Source organism: Streptopelia decaocto (assembly GCF_964273445.1).
Source record: "Streptopelia decaocto genome assembly, chromosome: 1".
Lineage (NCBI taxonomy): Eukaryota > Metazoa > Chordata > Aves > Columbiformes > Columbidae > Streptopelia > Streptopelia decaocto.
Genome location: NC_138663.1, coordinates 201,189,079 through 201,207,830, shown reverse-complemented (window position 1 = coordinate 201,207,830; position 18,752 = coordinate 201,189,079). Strand labels below are relative to the sequence as shown.

The following is an 18,752-nucleotide window of genomic DNA, read 5'->3' as shown; positions in this document are numbered from 1 at the left end:
ACGACATCTAGAGAACCCTTTAACAATGATGGAAGTCAAAAAGTACTGGGTTCAAACCCTCAGTCTGTGGCTATTTTTTAAATTATAGGAACATAATTAAAATCTTGATACTTGGAGCCGTTGTATCAGTACCAGACCTTACGGTGAATTAGAGGTGTGATACAGCAGAGCCACGTTGCCAAGATATAAGTTGATTAATAGGTTGCAAGTGAAACTAGAGTTTCTATCATTTTATCTCTCGGAAGAGGATGACTTTCATGTTTTAGCAGCCAAATTAAAGGGAATTTCTGTGCCGTTTGCCAGGTCTCATTCATGGTCCCAACAAAACTCTGCTGGTGCTCAGGATGCAACAATGATGGGCTGAGCCAGGCCCTGGTGGCTCAGCCTTTCCCTGGCAATCACGGCTCAGCAGACAATAGAGCACCATTAAATCCTTGCTCGGTGCATGTTCTCATGTCCTACATCATTATCTCAGTGGGTGACATGGGCTGAGCCGTACACAGCCTGAAAGCGGCCTACAAAGTCAGAGCAAACCTTTGTTCCTACAGCCCATGTGTGTTGAGCAGCGGGCCTGAGAAAAGGCGAGATGTTTCTGCCCAAGGAGGGATGATGAATGTCAGGGAGGCTTCATTCAGATACACAGAAAAGATAAGCACAAAGAAATTGCACTTAGTTTCTTCAGCCACCAGTTAATGTACTGTCTGGAGACTCAGTTCCTCAGTCATGTCGTGCAGCTCTTCCCTGGGTACTCCTAAATGTTGGAAAAAGCACTTAAAGAGAAGTGCATTTGCAGTTCCTTTTGGTTCAGCTGTGGCTGAAGCATCATGAGTATTTTTGTCAAGCATCTGAGTGCTTTTCTGCCCCATAGCCCCCAGAAAATCTTTAGTGTTTTTTAGAATAATTATTAAAATTATTATTGGTTTAATTATATATATATTTATTATACTTACCTTTAGAATTATTATTCAGGTGGTCATTTATTGTACGTGGTTACTTTTTGTATCTCCCAAATTCCAATTAGGCTTTTCAAGCAGCTGATCCTGCCCCACTTTAAATCAGTGGCACTGTACCCACTGAAGCTGAACCTTCTGTGCCCGTTCATTTTTTGTGAAAGCTGCATTTAAAATATGGCCCTCAAGATAAAAATTATAGTTCAGGGTCTACGAAAATCCATATCTTCAGAGAGAATGATGGAAGAAACTTAAATCATCTGAGTACTTTGCAGAGGTCAATGCAAGACTGCACACTCTGGTTTTCTTGCAGAAGCAGAGAAAGTTTGCAGTGAAAGTGTCTAAATATATAAATACAGGTGTAAGTAAGCATCTACATGCTCACATATATGTACATAAGGGCTAATTGATATCCCTATGCTGTTCAGTGTGTGTGAGGTGCAGGCAGCCTGTGCTCATCCTCTCCACAGTGCCTGGAGCCTTCTCTGGATCAAATAGGGGTTGTCTCACTGTGCAAACTCTTTTTGGGTGTGATTTTGAACCTACTTTTATTTTTTTCCACCTTATTTCTACTGCATTTAAATTGCTCAGCTCCCCTAGTCTTGCTGAGAGTAGTTAGCAGTATTTCTTGTGATCAAAAAGCAAAAATTTTTGTTAGCCACAAATTAAAGTTGCCCGCTTTCAGCAATAGTATTTTGAGAAATCATTTCAAAGACTCCCAGCAGAGCCCACCCTTCATTGACATAAGGACTGTGCAGACCCTGATTTTTTACCTTCTGGTTTTCACTCTTGATTTTTCTCCTCTTAGAGTTTATATCTGCCCTCCATCTCTTTTCCCATCTATGCGGCAGCTGATTACAAGGATTTACTTGTTTTTCCATAATGTTTATTTTACGTTAGCCAATACGAGTCTCCCTTGTACAACTACCGATGCTGATGATGGCATAAACATGCTCAACGTAGACATAGAACATGGTTTATTAAGGGTCTCTTTGCCAAGCCTTTACAAGGACTGAGGAAATTGGATAACATCCTTGATCCCATGCTCAAAATTTAGCAAATATGTCAAAATATTCAACGTATATTTGAATGGCACTACTACATGTTTCTTGTGATCTCTGAGTTTATTAGCTGTGTGAAACAAAAAAGTATGTCTTGCCCAACATTTCTGGTCCCCTTCTTAACTGTTCCAAAAGAGTCAGTTTCTCATAATTAAAGACAGAGGAAAAAGGATGGATCCAGTACCCCCTGGACCAGAGCTTTCAGGTCCTCAAAGGCGGGGGTGTTAGTTGGTCCAAAATGCAGATCATCTAGAGGAGCACATATTATAGGCCTGTTGGACTCCACGTTAAACAATTGCACAGTCTATATTAATTATTTCACCTGTAGAGAACACACAAAGCATCTGTGTTAATATTCTGTCAAGCACAGATCAAAATTTGAACCAAACCTACTCAGATGTGTCCTCCTAATTATAGCAGTACTGCTTAATGTCCCAGAGGTATTACATGGCACAGCACAAACAGTAAACAGGTAAAACATTCCTCTTAGGAAATAGATGGAGCTTAGCACCATTTCAGATGGTGTGATGGTCTAAAAGATAATGATCCCTTGGAGCACATGGCACCGTCTCTGGAGACCTTTAAGCAAGAATGAATTAGAAATTAGTGTCAGGTAGACAAGATAGTGCTTTGGTTAATTGAATCAGCTGCCCAGTCTGCTAGAATTTATGAGGTGATACACATACCATCCCTTATGCCTTTCTGGAAATGCTGGTTTGGAATTTATCACCACTCTGAAAATGTATGGGATTATCCGAAATGAAATGTCCTGCAACCCAGTGCATAAATCATGTGCTGGTTAGCAGCCTTTTTTTTTTTTTCAATGTCAATTCTGTCTGTTTGTGAGAATTTGTTGTGGTAACACATAATGTGTGTTTTTAATACTAACCTGAAGCTGTCCTTCCCTTCCCTTTGTTTTCCATTTTCCCTCCCCTGCAAGCTTCCATAGTGACTGTCATACAACTTGTCAACAATGTAGTTGACACTATAGAAAATGAAGGTATTTAATTTTTTTTCTTTCTTGTTATGCAACAATGCTTCTTGTTTTCATTGTGAAACATTCCAGCAGAACCTCACTAATCTACACTGACCAGCAAGCCTGTGGCAGGGATTGGGTTTTGCAGATCAGCATGTTCACCAGCAAACGCAAAAAGTCCAGAGGGATGTGCCACAAAATACCTGTGGGTAATTGGCGTTGGCAGAAAAGGTGTCAAGGTCTTCATCCCCCTCAAGTCAATGTTTTTGCTTGCTTATTCTCATTGCCTTGAGAGAAAAGGATTAGGTTGATAATGGAGACAAATCATTGAGATTATCCTCACTGCAGAGACTAGGAAACAAGAAGACACAGGATAATGTAAAGTATATCAGGCTGCAGTAGAGTTGGGTTGTGCACTCCAATGGGAGCACACGGAAAGGAGCAAAGTGATGGTAGGCAGGTGGCTGGTTTCTCCCAGGTGACACTGTCCAACAGAAGATGAGTAGACACAACTCCATGGGTTCCACATAGTGAGGCAGCCTGTCTGCCACTGCCTTCCCCTGGGGTCAGTCACAGAATCACAGAATGTCAGGGATTGGAAGGGACCTCAAAAGATCATCTAGTCCAGTTCCCCCGCTGTAGCAGGAACAGCCAGATGAGGTTACACAGGAAGGTGTCCAGGCGGGTTTTGAATGTCTCCAGAGAAGGAGACTCCACAGCCTCCCTGGGCAGCCTGTTCCAGTGTCTGTCACCCTCACTGAGAAGTTTCTTCTCATATTTAAGTGGAACCTCTTGTGTTCCAGTTTGCACCCCTTGCCCCTTGTCTTACCGTTGGTTGTCACTGAGAAGAGCCTGGCTCCATTAATGAGGTCAACCCTCAGTCTCCTCCAAACTAAAGAGACCCAGCTCCCTCATGTGCCCATTGAATAGACCATGGCTCTTGGGTCCAAGGACCTAACACGCAGCTCTGCCACTGACCTCCTGGGTAACCTCAGGGACATCATGTTACAATTGAACTAGTTTCCCTACCTGTAAAACAGGAATATAATTATTTTCCTTTTCCATAGAACACTGAGGAAATGGGGTTTATCATAGATAAACATTAATTTTATTTATTTGTACAACATTTATCCTTGGGAAAACGTCAACTCAGTATCAGCTCAAGTTATCCACAAGTCCAAAATTCCATGTTTTTAGCAAATTTAAGCCAGGTTATACAGACTTCAGCTAACTGAGTCTGCATAATACTTAAAGATGATTAAGTAAATTATTTTTGTGAAACAACTGGGGTTTTTTGACTCAGTGTCCTGGTAATTTTAAAAAGCACTTTTACTCCTAGCTAGTGATGGCACTGGAGTATTTATATTATATTATATTATATTATATTATATTATATTATATTATATTATATTATATTATATTATATTATATTATATTATATTATATTATATTATATTATATTATATTATATTATATTATATTATATTATATTATATTATATTATATTATATTATATTATATTATATTATATTATATTATATTATATTATATTATATTATATTATATTATATTATATTTACCTGAAGTGTAGGAGTGCCATTCTTCTCTATATCAAAGAGAATGAACTAGCCAAGGTTAATTCAGAAAGTCCCACTCAAAAAAAAATAACCTTGAAGAGAAACCACAGACACTGTCAATGGCCTTGCCTTCCTAAAGGAAAGCTTAAGCAAACACACTGGCTCCCCATCATGCTTTACGGGTCAGAAAAAGCCAGTCTGGTAGCTGGTTCAAGAGGATGTCACTGAAAATGCTTTGTCCATTCCCCAGTTCCTTGTATGACACTTAGGAACGGTGCCAGCTCTGCCACGGAGCCGGTGCCAGCGGTGGGTCCTGAGCTGCACCGGAGCTCCCACGCACGGTGGGCAGAATCGCAGCCACGGGAGGACGGGGCTTCCTCCCCGGGGAGCTGCCGGGGGTGGTGCGAGTCAGCAAATTAGTGAGGTTCTCCTGGATCCTGAAACCACACAGCTCGGAGGGGCTTGACATATCTCGGGTGCAATGTCATTACACTGACCAAAAGGCAGCAAAATCTGCTTACGAGAGAGAAGTGAAGAAGGAGAAGAGTGGTTAGGGCCGGTTCACACACTGCGGCTAAACCTGCAGTGCTCCAACCCTCCTCACCCCAGTCTAGTGCAGAGCAGGTAGAAAGCTGATGTCTGGCTGATGAGCTAACGAAGAATTTACCATCACCCCACAAGCCATGTGTTGATAAGCAAGGGCAAGAGTGGTGGTAAACAGATGGAGGCCTGGAGAACAGTCTTTTCTGCCCTTGCATGTGGCTGAGCCCCAGAGGTTAAGTTCTGTGATGCCGTGAAGGTTTATTCATCTGGCCAGACCTCCAGCGATGCAGTCCAGAGACCTTGCCCAGAGACTTCTTGCATGAAGCCCAATAACATGTGGCTGAACAAGAGCATCCCATCTAGAAAACGCTGCAGCTTACTCCCTGCTCTTGTCTCACGTAAAAACTCTTTCCCGCTCTCTCCCCCACCCCTGCACCCTCTCCATACTGGAATGCCTCCCTCCCCACCGGCTCGCATGGCAGTGCAGGTGGGAGGTGGGGATGGGGTTGCAGGGCACTGTAGCTGACGGCCCCATTAAATGGCTTTGTATTCTATTCTATTCAGGTTCTTATACCGTGCCCATCACCATGGTATCTGAGCCCAGGTGGGCCCAGATTTGTTTGAACCGGCCCTGAGAATGGTAGATTCTTATTTTTCTGTTTCAAAGTGAACAAGTGAGAGAGAAATGTACTTTGCAATTATAAACCATAGAGATGGTGGATAGCCCTTTTTGTGTTAAGAATTCCAGCTCCAATGTAATTCCATATCTGTTCAGTGAGGGTAAATAATTAAGATATGATAGAAAAGGAATATAATACATGACATAATCATTTCTCTATGTATGTCTGCATTTGACTGGGCAAGCTTATCTTGTACAGTAAAATAAAGAACAATTTAAAGTCCTATTAAAAAGACACTGAGGCAGCTGTACTGGAAATATGCATGCACAGTTTTGTATTGTCATGTGTAATACTATGCTGGTAACAGGTTCCAAGTTACCAGTTTTTACTTTTCACTTTGTATCTGACAGTGACTGTTATGGATCAAGGACAGAACTACAACAGAGGTGATTTTTCTGAGGCGCTTTCTGGCTGGGGTGGGCAGGGCACCAACTTGATCTGTTTTTCTCTTGAACTGCTTCACCTGTCCTCTTTTGTTTGAAGTCTGTTGGGTTCAAATACTGCATGAGAATGGCCAGACATTTTTATTTTCTTTCAGGATCCAGTTTTTAGTCAATCACATTATTTGCTTGCACACTTTATTTCTTGAAACTAAGTCATCGGAGGTGGAAGGGGAGACTGGATGTGGTACCATAAGCATGCTGACTTCATTTATAGATTTTTTCAAATAATTGTGAAGAGCATTAATTCGTAGATTTTTGTGGGTTTGATTTCTTGGCCTCATAGTTTCTAATACAACCCAGTAGCATCCTAAAGAGCAAAATGCCTGAGAGTGGCCATGTTTTGTTTCTTTGTTTGTTTGCATTAGCATCATCATACCATTTTTTTCTCCTCCCCTGCCCCTCTGGTCAGAGCATGGCTGACCCGTGTCCATGGCCTGTGGCGCATGCTGTGGTTTGAAGGTGCTGTGAGGCCTAAGAGGCGAGTGCATGCAGGACACACTGTTCTCGTTAGCGGCCCCATCCTAACGAAGCGCTGTGGTTCTTCCCTGCTGCAGCGTATCACTGGGACACCTCTGACTGGATGCCAAGCGCTCGCTTGTCCGACATCGAGGAAGTGCCCAACTTTGAGTCGGCAGATGGAGGCTCGGCCCATCACGGCAGCACCAGAGAGCTGGAAACAGATTACTACCTTGGTGGCTACGACATTGACAGCGACTACCCTCCCCCTCACGAAGAGGAGTTTTTAAGCCAGGACCAGTTACCGCCTCCTCTCCCAGAGGATTATCCGGACCAATATGAAACCCTCCCACCCTCGCAGCCCGTCTCGATGGCAAGTACGCTCAGCCCCGACTGCAGGCGACGGCCGCACTTCCACCCCAGCCAATACCTCCCTCCTCACCAGTTCCCCAATGAGACGGACACCGCGGGGTCTCAGACTGGGAACGAATTTAGTACTTTTGTTGTTGGCCCAAGCCAGAACACAGAAAACGTTAGTGCAGGTAAGATGCCCTTATCCTTGCACAACTCTCTAGATGCCTCCTCCTCTGACGTCTCAGCCCGCTGCGGCTTTGATGACTCCGAAGTAGCCATGAGTGACTATGAAAGCGTGGAGGAACTCAACCTAGAAAATGTTCACATTCCATTTGTGGAGACCCAGCACCAGACGCAAGTGTAAAGGACGCTCCCTTCTTCCTCCTCTTTTTCTTCTTTTTTTTTTTTTTTTTTGCCATTTGGTCCAATTAATAGTATAAATACTGAGAAGAAATTTCGCTGAAGGTGTATCTATATATATTGGGCAAGGCAAAAATACGGTATAATCCATTATTAACTTGTTCAGAAATTATACTGTATGTGCAGACACGAAGAGACCAATTGTGTTAAGTATTATACATCACAAAATTGTTACAGACAATCTGGAGAGTATGTACCTTCTATTTATTACCAAGAGTAAAACTCATCTTTTGAGGCAGGGGAAAACAATAATTGCTAAATAATTTCACTGCCCCAAAGTTTGTTTATTTTTTTTTATTGTATTATTAAAAGTGTTACAGTGTTACGATCTCCCCACAGTATTAAGGAACTGGTATGGATCATTCCAAGATGCATTGTTGCATGAAGTTTTATGTCAGTGAAAGAATGAAAGCAATTGGTGACTGAGGCTGCTGTGTAAAATGTCAGATGGCTGAAAAAACAGCATTTACAAATTGACGTATCACAGACAAGTGACAAGTCACTTGTCCATAAATATTTACCTATGCATTTGTTTGTTACATGGCATTTCATTCTATTTTGTGTGAGTATAGAGCAACATATATACAGCATGTATTAATATTTACTCCAAACTGGCCTACTCTGGTTGTCATTTTTTAAAGCTTGATGTCAGGTGCGTGTGCATAACTTCACCCATGAGGACTTCTAGAAATGTCAGAATTTGTCTCTTTAGTGGCCCAGTTTTGCCCCAGCTGCGTTTGCACAGCCTCCCTTGACTTGTGTGTACAATGTGGACATGTCTCTGAAAACATCGGGAAACCTAACCATCTACAAAGCACTGCTGATTTTCTTTTAAATTCCTTGCTTGGGCAATCGCCTATTTAATGGCAATCATTGTGCTACAATTATTGCAGTAAAATTACTTGCAATGAAGTCACATATAAAGCTGCCGTAACCTCAAATCATCAGCTTCATGTCATTGGCAAAGGTCCATCCTTAGAGTTTATGGGATGAGTTCTCAGCTGCTCTAAACTAACTCAGCCAGTGGAACCACAAGGATGGGCTGCAGCCAAAGATCTGGCCCTGGATTTTCTGTTGGATGTGTGATTTCGTAGGATTTGAGGACTTCCAAATGGTTGCAGACTTCAGAATGTTGTTGCGGAGTGAGGAAAATGACGGCATCAGGACATTTTCCTGCTTCCCTCAGCCTGATTGAGGTAAAGCACCTTCCACACTGATTGGGCCTGAGCAGCTAAGTGTAATATGGAAATATGGAATTTTCACTCAGTGTATTAAAGCAGATTATACATAGCTGTTGCTCCATACTATGAAAATGTTTTTACCACTGTGTTTTACAGCATCTGTATACCTTAAACAGCGAATTTGTTTCTGGAGTCTGCATTACTGCTGGGGTTTCATCCATTCCTTCCATGGCTTAATTCAGTCATTCTGAAAAACTATTGATACCTAATTCATTGTTATAGATTAACAGGTTTGTTAACAGGTTTTCTCTGTTGCTTTCTATGCCCTGTCTCTTGGCCAAACATCTTAACTGAATAGTTTCAGCAGTTGTATTTCAGGACATGTTCTTTATTCGTTTGAGTATCACCCAAATTAAATTGCAGGCCATTTCTTGACATACAGGATGTGTTTATTCAGAAGTTTCCCCCAACTCAAATAAATTAATAATAGAATGTAATTTAAATATTGGCAGCTTGTAACACTTTTAATAAAACGGGAATTCTAAAATTCTCAGTGTAGGTGCGATATGTTGCTGCTTCCCTCAAATAGCTTGTATAGCAGTGAAAGATTGGTGTAGATATTTTCTTTGGGATCATGCAGCAAATCTTCACTAGAAAACAGCTCATTTTACAGGTACATGAATAAACTGAGTGAACTCCTGGAAAGACCAGGTACTGCACATACAAGTATTATCAAGTACTTGTCTGCAAGTGGTTTCTGTCCATTGAATTTATGAATGTCAGTTGGTCTTCTCAAAGTAAACATGCTTCTGTAACAGTGAGATATTCTGAATGTGCTCATGGTACGTTTCAACCTCTTTTCCCTGCTGTTATCCCCGTGTTTTCAAGAAGAAAAAAGTACGGAAATTTGTATCATGATTGCAAGGAGCTAAGGGATTTGCCAATAGGCCATGAAATGGCTTGGCAAGCCCAGAGGCACAGAGAGAGGATGACTTGCCTTGTTCATGAAGTCCGTGTTGTAGGAAAATGATGCAATTAAGAGTGTTGTCTCTTCAAGAGTAGGAACACCTCAGTTTGATAATCAAAGCTGCAAGTTTAGCTGCCTTTTTAAAGCTGGTATGACTTTCTGAGAACGTAGTACTCTTTTAGCATCAGGCCGCAGTTTACATGGGGTTTGCTCCTACTCGCTTTTGGTGTGAGATATTTTTATCCATTATGCAATTAGTTCTGTTCAAGACCCTAGCTAGTCATGAAGTGTACTTGTCATCTGTTTTCTGTAGTGAAAATCTCAATTAAGCCTGAGATACCGATACCAGAAACATATCAAAAGTGTCACGAGGGAGAACACAATGGGAGCCTCGCAGTTGCCATACAAGAAAAAAAAAATCCATGTTTCTTACCAAGCTTGTTGCCTCAGTAATATCTTGTTGGTAGTGAGTTTTACTAGTGAAATATGCATAAATACGATGTATAGTACTTCTGTTTTGATGTTGTTGCAATTTCATTTCACTGAACGCCTACTTATTAAAGTGCTGTTGGGAAGGTGCCAAGGATCACCTGTTCAGCCTTCTCTGTCCCACTCATGATTGCTATACCTCAATATCTCCTCCCCTCCAAATCAAATGGGCTTAATCCATCTTCAAACAGATACCTCTCTGGAAATATTGGTACCTCGCTGGCCTTTCTGGCTTTGTTCTGGCTCTTTTTGATAATTATAAGACCCGAAAGCTGATCTCAAGTTGAAACACCTCTCAGGCAGTAAGATTTTCATATTAACATCTCTCTTGTTAATCCGAATAATTTGTTTTAATTACTGCTCTTCACAGACAAGCCCTGATCCTCTAACCTGGACGATAACAACACATTCATAACCTAATGTAAGGATGATTGTTCATATTATTCCACCCAATATATAATTCTTTTTCAGCCATATGATTTATATATTGTCATTGCCAGGTCACTGGTTCTGTTAGAGCTTCCCCTCACATTTCTGCTTATCCTTTGTGTCTGTATTTCAATTCATGTTCCTGTAGATGGCTCCACTGCACGGTATTTTCTTTCAGAATCATCTGTAGGAGACGTTTCATGGACTTAATAAAGTACTTTTGAGTATCAGTGGATTATAACTCTTAGGATCAAGACAGTCTTTGTTTTTTGTAAAGAAGCAACAAATAAATAAGCAACTTGTTAAAATGCAAATACATGCTTGTATCAAAAGCCACTGACTTTGCCAGGGGTGCGAGCCCGAGTAAAAGGGTGCTTTTTCTCTGTGTTTTGATGAGGTCGAGAATGTCATGTACACTGACAGCCTTTTTGATAACTCTGGCGATGGAAAGAGCCTCGAAGTGACTGACAACATAATTAATGCTGCCAATACCACATTAAATGGCCATGTGCAAAAGGAAAAAAATAGACTTATGTACCTTTATTAAATAAGTTAATTATTTTGCCTTTGTATTGTAAACATCCAAAAAAAAAGGCAACAATCCACCCTCCCCCAAAACCATAGATACTGGATCTGATTGCTGTCCTGAGCCAATATCTTATAGCAGGACAAAGATCCAAAGGTGACACACCAAGAGTCTGCAGCATCGCTTCCTTCCCATGGGTCCAAATACACCGCTCACTAGAAGACCACCGTAAAGTTGCCTTCCTATAGGACCCTCCTATAGGACACAGCATATGAAGGCGTTCAGGAAGATGTTGCAATGCAGAAATGCATTACGGTGCTGTGATTTCCAGGTAGTCAAGCAATTTTCCTAAAGCTCGGTGACATCTTTGATCCTGAATTATCCCATAGGCTTCCTTAGCCTACAGTTGCTGTACAAGGCTGGAAGGAGTCAAAGGCTTCTCACTGCCACTGTTTTCCCGAAGTCAGTTGTGTGCTCCACCTCTCCCTCTGCATGTCCCACAGACAAGTTATGTTTTGGTCCTCAGAAGTCTGAGCTCCTGCTTGAAAAAGCTAAATGGATAATATAGCATATCCTTACAGCCGATAATTGCAGTCATGGGGCAGAGAGCCAAAGGTGCCCTGGACCAGTTCTGCTAAGCTTTGTTTGAAAAGGTAGTATCCTTAATAATGGAGAAAAACAGCTATTTTAAACCAGTTGTGAAAGTACAACTGTGCTTTGTTGGTATTTTGGGAGCTATTCAGTGAGTAATAATGGATGTTTCATAGGTTTCCAACAAGGGACCTAGATCTTCAGGTTCATTCTCCAGTGATTTACTGTCATTTATCATGCAGTAAAACTGTGGTTTTTGCATGTTTGCATCTCTGTTCCTCTCAATACACCAAACTGTGGTTTGAGCCTCAGAAATTTAGACTATTGCCCTTTATCCATGGCTTTTAGCCTGTGTTTCATTAACTTGACATTTAGCATCTCCATTGCCAGAAAGGCCATTCAGTTAGCAAATCAGCTGCATCATCCAAGGGATGGTCAGATGGGGAGGAATTTAAATTAAATTCATTTCTTTATGTAACAATGAAAAGCAATAATTGCAAATATGTCGTACTACATAAAGGCCATAAGTAATCTTTACCAGTGTTGAGTGCACTTGAACTGTATCATGGAAAGAGATTGGAGCCCTCAAAACGGTAGCGTTCTTCTGTCGTAGGAATACCTGAATTGCTATTATTTAACAATGCAACGAGCCCAAACTGCAGCTTTTCAGGAGGTGACAAAGAAGTTTGGGAGTGAAAGCAGTTCTCTTTAAAGCACTGTATGGGAAAAGATTGTCTTGTACATTTTACCTGTTGCAAGCAGGCTGGTTTGTAAAAGATGTATGTTTTGGTGTTTAAAAAGAAGTTTATAAAATAATGTATATAGTGGTTTCAAATTACCAGGCTTTTGTAGATATTTGATGCCAATCAGGTTGCTTTAATTTTCTTTGTTTGATATAATTCTAAAGAGTCATCAAAGTTGGTTTAAACTTTCAAAGTAACAGAAGAAAAAAAAAATGTTTAGATTTGAAAACTTTTAAATCATTTCAAAATGTACTGTAATTTTCCTTTGGGTTCAGCTCTTTTTGTTTAACTTTTTTCTGTTTTTAAGAAGATGGTTTTTATTGACTTTTTTTTAAATGAATGTGTTTTGCACAAAAAACTAGAGATATGATTTCTATGCCATTTCAAGTAGGTATTAAGAGATGTCATTTCTCCAATGACAACAAATTCAACCTTATGCAAAAGGGAAGGTTTATAATTTTGAGTGGGTATAGTCCTTCATCTGAAAACTAATTGTTCCTTCATAATTGCTGTTGGCAGTATTGTCTTGTGTTCTTTTGCTATAAAAACAAAACAACAACAACAACAACAAAAAAAGTGTACAGGTTTGTAACTGCCAAAATTTGCTAAAGTTGATGGTTCAAACAAGTTTTCCAAGTAAACGAAAAGAAAAGCCCAGTTGTGTTGACTATTTCTTGATTTTTCTCCTACTTTCAAAGGAGGGAACAAGATAAGACACATCCGTTCTTCAAGGAATGTGGTGGTTCACTGCCTCTCTGCATACAGGATTGCAGAAAATGCTACTTTTTGGAACTCTTCAAATTGATTTCCTTATTACATGGCAATTGCTCGGTAGGAGCTCCTACTCACACTGCAGGGCTCTCTTGCCAAGAGTTGTGTAGCTGGTGTGTGTATATTAAGGCAGTTGCCTAATTAAATCCACATCCTCAAATGATGCAAAATGATGTATTGGCTTTTCACAAGCAGCAAGTGATAGGACAGGAGGAAATGGCCTCAAGTTGTGCCAGGGGAGGTTTAGATTGGATATTAGGAAAAATTCTTCATGGAAAGGGTTGTCAACTGGCTGCCCAGGGACGTTGGTGGAGTCACCATCCCTGGAGGTGTTTAAAAGATGCGTAGATGAGGTTCTTAGGGACATGGTTTAGTGCCAGAGTTAGGTTATGGTTGAACTTGATGATCCTGTGGGTCTCTTCCAACCAAAACAATTCTGTGATTCTACAAAAACTCATCATCACATCAGGTAGACATGTAGACAGTGAGCTCCATCAACTGAGGCAATTTCAGGGGACAATCCAGCTGTCCTGTGTTAGCCGCTTAGACATGTCTGTCCTCCAGCACCATGGCACTGGTGGCTAGGACCAGCTGGGACGAATTCAGGTGAGAAGTCTCAGGAATGTAAGCACAGACCCAGAAAAGAGCTGTCATTGTGCTAGGCACGGTACTCAGCCTGCCGAGGGTATTGCATTCGGGAATACCCCGTTTACTCCTCCTTCAACACATGTCCAGCTCCAAAGCTCAAGCTGCCCCAGCTGCAATGTAGAAAGAAGGGGGGAAATTCCTCCCAGAGGAAGGTCACCCTGTCACGGTGCACATGGAGCACACCTTGCACTGCCGGGAGGAGGGATATATCCAGTTAAACTATGTGAGACTCAGAGTGGTGTCTGAACCAAGCTCACCAGATGGGGCACAAATACCCTTTCTCAACATCTTCGAGACAGAAATTTAAACTGTGGAAAGGCGAAATACGAAGTCAATGTTAGAAGTCTCTCTTCCCTGAAGAATTCTAAGGTTTTTTTCCCAGAATGGAAGAGTTCCCTACTTAAGACAGTTTCCTACTTATTTTTCTATTTCTATACTCCCTGCTTGTAGAGGAGCTCTTCTACTTTTCTGCCTTTCGCAACAGATATTTACACAATCTCAGGGAAATATTTATGGCAGCAGAATTATTAATAGCACAGTAGTTCAGCAAAGCTCACTGATATAGTGAGCAGGGCAGTATACAAAGAAGTAAGACTACTTTGGAGAACACACAAGATGGAATGCCTTAAAATTCTTGCCTCTGTTTAGTGTCCACAGCTAGAGATGGGGAATGGCATCAGCATTTCTTTTAGGATGGAAAATATGAGAATAGAGATGGCAAACAGGTCAAAATGCACATAAGTGTGCTGTCAAAATGGAAGCACAACCACAGGTCCAACCATAACCTAACACTGACACTAAACCATGTCCCTAAGAACTTTGTCTAAATGCCTTTTAAACACCTCCAGGGATGGTGACTCCACCACTTCCCTGGGCAGCCCAGTACAATGCCTGACAACATTTTCCGTGAAGAATTTTTTCCTAATATCCAATCTGAACCTCCCCCGGTGCAACCTGAGGCCATTTCTTCTTGTCCTGTCACTTGTTACTTGGGAGAAGAGACCAACCCCCTCCATGCTACAACCTCCTTTCAGGTAGTTGCAGACAGTGATAAGGTCTCCCCTCAGCCTCCTTTTCTCCAGGTTAAACAGCCCCAGTTCCCTCAACTGCTCCTCATCACACTTGTGCTCCAGACCCCTCACCAGCTTCATCACCCTCCTCTGCACTCTCTCCAGCACCTCAATGTCCTTCTTATGGTGAGGGGCCCAAAACTGAACACAGAATTCAAGATGCAGCCTCACCAGTGCTGAGTACAGTGGCATAATCACTTCTCTAGTCCTGCTGGCCACACTGTTCCTGATACAAGCCAGGATGCTCTTGGCCTTTTTGGCCACCTGGGCACACTGCTGGCTCATGTTCAGCTGCTGTCAATTAACACCCCCAGACCCTTTTCCACCAGGCAGCTTTCCAGCCACTATTCCCCAAGCCTGTAGCACTGCCTGGGGTTGTTGTGACCCAAGTGCAGGACCCAGCACTTGGCCTTGTTAAATCCCATACAATTGGCGTCAGCCCAACAATCCAGCTGGTCCAGATCCCTCCGTATGGCCTTCCTACCCTCCAGCAGGTCAACAGTCCCACCCAGTTTGGTGTCATCTGCAAACTTACTGAGGGTGCACTCAATCCCCTCATCCAGATAATTGCTAAAGAGATTAAACAGAGCTGGCCCCAATACTGAGCCCTGGGGAACACCACTCATGACTGGCCACCAACTGGGTTTGACTCCATTCACCACAACTCTTTGAGCCTGGTCCTCCAGCCAGTTCTTTATCCATGACAGAGTACACCCATCCAGGCCATGAGCTGCCAGCTTTTCCAGAAGAATGCTGTAGGAAACAGTGTCAAAGGCCAACAACATCTGCAGCCTTTGCCTCATCTACTAGGTGGATCACTTCTTCCACTTGTGAGCAAAACAGTCTGCACAAACCTAAAATGGTGTATCTGCAAGAAGTGGGATGCTTATGTACACACAGAGCTGATGCTACTATTCAGATAAGAAGCAGTGGAGATGCAGGATCAAGGGGTCCTAGGTTAGCACACTAGCTTTTAAGCTGAAATGAAGAGTCTAGATCAAAGAGCAGAAAGTCTGGAGGCAGCCAAGAAAGCATACCTTTTTTACAGGAAAAACTACTGTCGTGCTCTCATCATTTGCATGATCATCTCCTGTTAGCTAAAATGCATAAATTCTGGTATGGCAAGAGGATGTGAGCTTACCCTGCCCTTCCAGAGATGCAGGATTTATTCAGAATACAGCAGAACCAGAGGTACCAGGAGGACAGCAGTGCTACAAGATCACATGTAAGTGCAACAGTGTAATATTTCTAGGTGCCAGCCTTTCTTTGTGCTATACAACCCTCTCATTTTAGTAAATGGCATCATTTTTTCCCAGGCCAGAGGTAAGCCTACTTAAATTCCTTTGAGCACCTCCTCTTGCTCCTTTCCCTGAGATCCTGGTATTTCCTTCTTTTTGCTATGATAACAAAGCTTCTCATTATCTTCTGCAACAGTCGCCATGTATTGTCTTAAAGGCCTGCTTAAGACACAGGCCAGTCTAGCAGAGAGTCACTTGCCACCTCTTCTGACAGTGTTTACTACCCTAAAGAGTGCTGTGCTGCCTATTTCAAGGAAATAGGTTTTGCTGTTGTTGTGCTCTCTGCTACTACTGTATCTCTTCCTTGAAAGCTACAGCCTCCATAGCTGCCTAGCTTTATTCCAACCCAAAAGATGTTGTATCAAAGTATTATTAGCCTTACTGTGGAGAAGATACTAGAATGAAACGGCAGACTACATACTCCTTTATAGACCTGTGCAGTGTTACTGAGTCGAATTATCGTTACACTGTATCTTTCAACATAAAGGAGGAAAAGTAAATGCCCTTTGACTTTTTTGTCCTTAAGGTTTGGGTGGTTCAATCTCTGCCTAGAGTAACTGACTACTCACTAGATCACCACTAACTATAATCAGATTTTAGATATCTGGCTGTCTCATAGACACCTACACTTAAATAAGATTATGCTGGTATTCAGTTACTTATTGTTGGGCTTCACTTGCAGTTGCATGATAATTAAGAAGTCCACAGCCATCTCTTTGCTTCCTTCTTCTCTGCCATTTTGATACATCTTACAAATTCAGCCTGAAATTTTCATCCAACCATAAATGAGTGACTATGGCCATGTCCATCCAGTTCTGCAGCCGAGCTCCAGACTCTGCAGCCTACCGAGTCTGATATTCCCTGCTCTGTGTGTATAGAGTTGCCATGTTCCTCCTCGCTGTTATAAATTTTGAAGATATGGCCACTACGTATTAGTCTACTGTAAAGTTCAGTGAGTAAATGGCAACTAATGTGGGCAAAGATGAAGCCCAACCTGATTGAAGTCTCAGCTAAAAGCCATAAACCCCGTTTAGGGTTGAATGAGACTGCAGAGACTGACATAACTGATGAAAATATACTAGCACTAAGGAAAAGATAAAGTTATAGAAGTTCTTATTTAAATAGCTTAAACATCACATTGGTAAATGAAACAACTGTGAGTCATCATCAAGTAGACACATTTCCAGAAGAGCATAGAAGGGCTCTCTTCTTGGCTAGTTCTTATTCATAAAAATGATCTGGAAATGTATAGAAGTCTTTGCTTGTGTAGTTAATATATGGTGCAATGACACAGAACTATTGTGTGAATGGTAAATAATGGGGTTTTTTTTAATAAAAGCAAAGTAATTTATCTTAGACAAGTGAATATAGACTTCTTCTACAAGTTGGAGGAACTGCGAGTTGGTATTGTGTCTTAGTAAACTGAACACATAAATAAGGTAATAGATAATCCTTTGAATAAACACTTTAAGTGTGATTGTAGGAGCTTGATCTATGGCTAAGAAGCAATCTTTGGCTGCATAAGACTGGAAAGAAGACCAGTGGGACCAAGACCAAAGACCAAATGGGAGTAGATAAGATGATATTTTCAGTTTTACTAAAACTCATTCAAATCCTCACAGTTCAAAAAGGGATATTGAGAAGTTGCAAAGCATTCAGAAAAGCTGCAAGACTTTAGAGATTTTAAGCCAGTCTGCATCTCTCTTTCTAAAATATAAGCTATGCTTCAGATAAAAGTTACAGAACTGACTGATCACCCAGGAAAGCTGTTTGGTCTCAGGTGAACAGAAAGCCAGTCAATGTGGCCAAAATTTATCATATCTGTTATTAAAAAAAATAAATAAATAAATAAAATCATCACATAGGAAATGAAAAGTCTGTGAGATATCCTGCCCTGCTTGGCCAAGAATTCCAGCTGGGCAGAAGAGCTGCGACAGTGCTGAGCTTTGCTAGTGACTGTTGAGGGAGAGGGGGCTGTTTTATGAGCACTAATTCATCAGTTGTAATCCTTCTCCCCTATTTAATTGGCCACTTTTTTTCTTTCCTAAATCGTATTGTTAAACGAGGGACATTTCATTATATTGAAAGCATAAGACTTCAGTATTGCTCCAAATCAGTTTCTGAGGAGATTTAGCATTTGCAATGAAATTACTCATCATGCACTCTGTAGGTAAAAAGAAATGATCCAAATTGCCAATAAAGTGGTTTTTCTTTTTTTTTTCTTTTTTTTTTTTTTTTTTTTCTTTTTCCTCTCTGTCTTGTTTGCTCTTGTTTCTTGAGCCAGAGATGTTTTTGACATGAGATCACTGGTTTGATGTGGTTTCTTCGCAGGAGACTAATTTTAGGGGGCAGTGGAGTTCATCATGTGAAGGAGAATTACTCATCACTTACAGGAACTAAGGGAGAGAAAAACTCCAAATTGTCAAAAACATTCGATAGTAGCTCTGACTCTGAATGTTTTAGATAACAAAAATGGCTCTGGCAAGTTCCTGTGCATGGGTAGATGAGGAAGGATAAGGGCTGCACTCTTGGCAGCAGCAAAGACAACAGTGTTGGGGCTTTCAGCTAAGTTCCAGGAC

General features: G+C 41.4%; 1 protein-coding gene across 4 annotated transcripts in view; it reads left to right on the top strand.

Annotated features, from left to right (window-relative positions):
- Positions 1 to 10,194, top strand: part of FAT3 (FAT atypical cadherin 3) — a gene marked incomplete at its 5' end in the record, with an annotated part of 328,465 nt that extends 318,271 nt beyond the window's left edge. For 2 of the 4 annotated variants that reach the window (XM_082063481.1, XM_082063480.1), the window contains 3 exons: positions 2,952 to 3,011; positions 6,138 to 6,173; positions 6,785 to 10,194. In XM_082063481.1, coding sequence (XP_081919607.1) covers positions 2,952 to 3,011; positions 6,138 to 6,173; positions 6,785 to 7,404 — 716 coding nt within the window. In that variant the 3' untranslated portion in view covers positions 7,405 to 10,194. The remainder of the gene's footprint in view (positions 1 to 2,951; positions 3,012 to 6,137; positions 6,174 to 6,784) is intronic. The other 2 variants (XM_082063483.1, XM_082063482.1) reach the window with 1 other exon arrangement.
- Between the last annotated feature and the right edge of the window lie 8,558 nt (positions 10,195 to 18,752).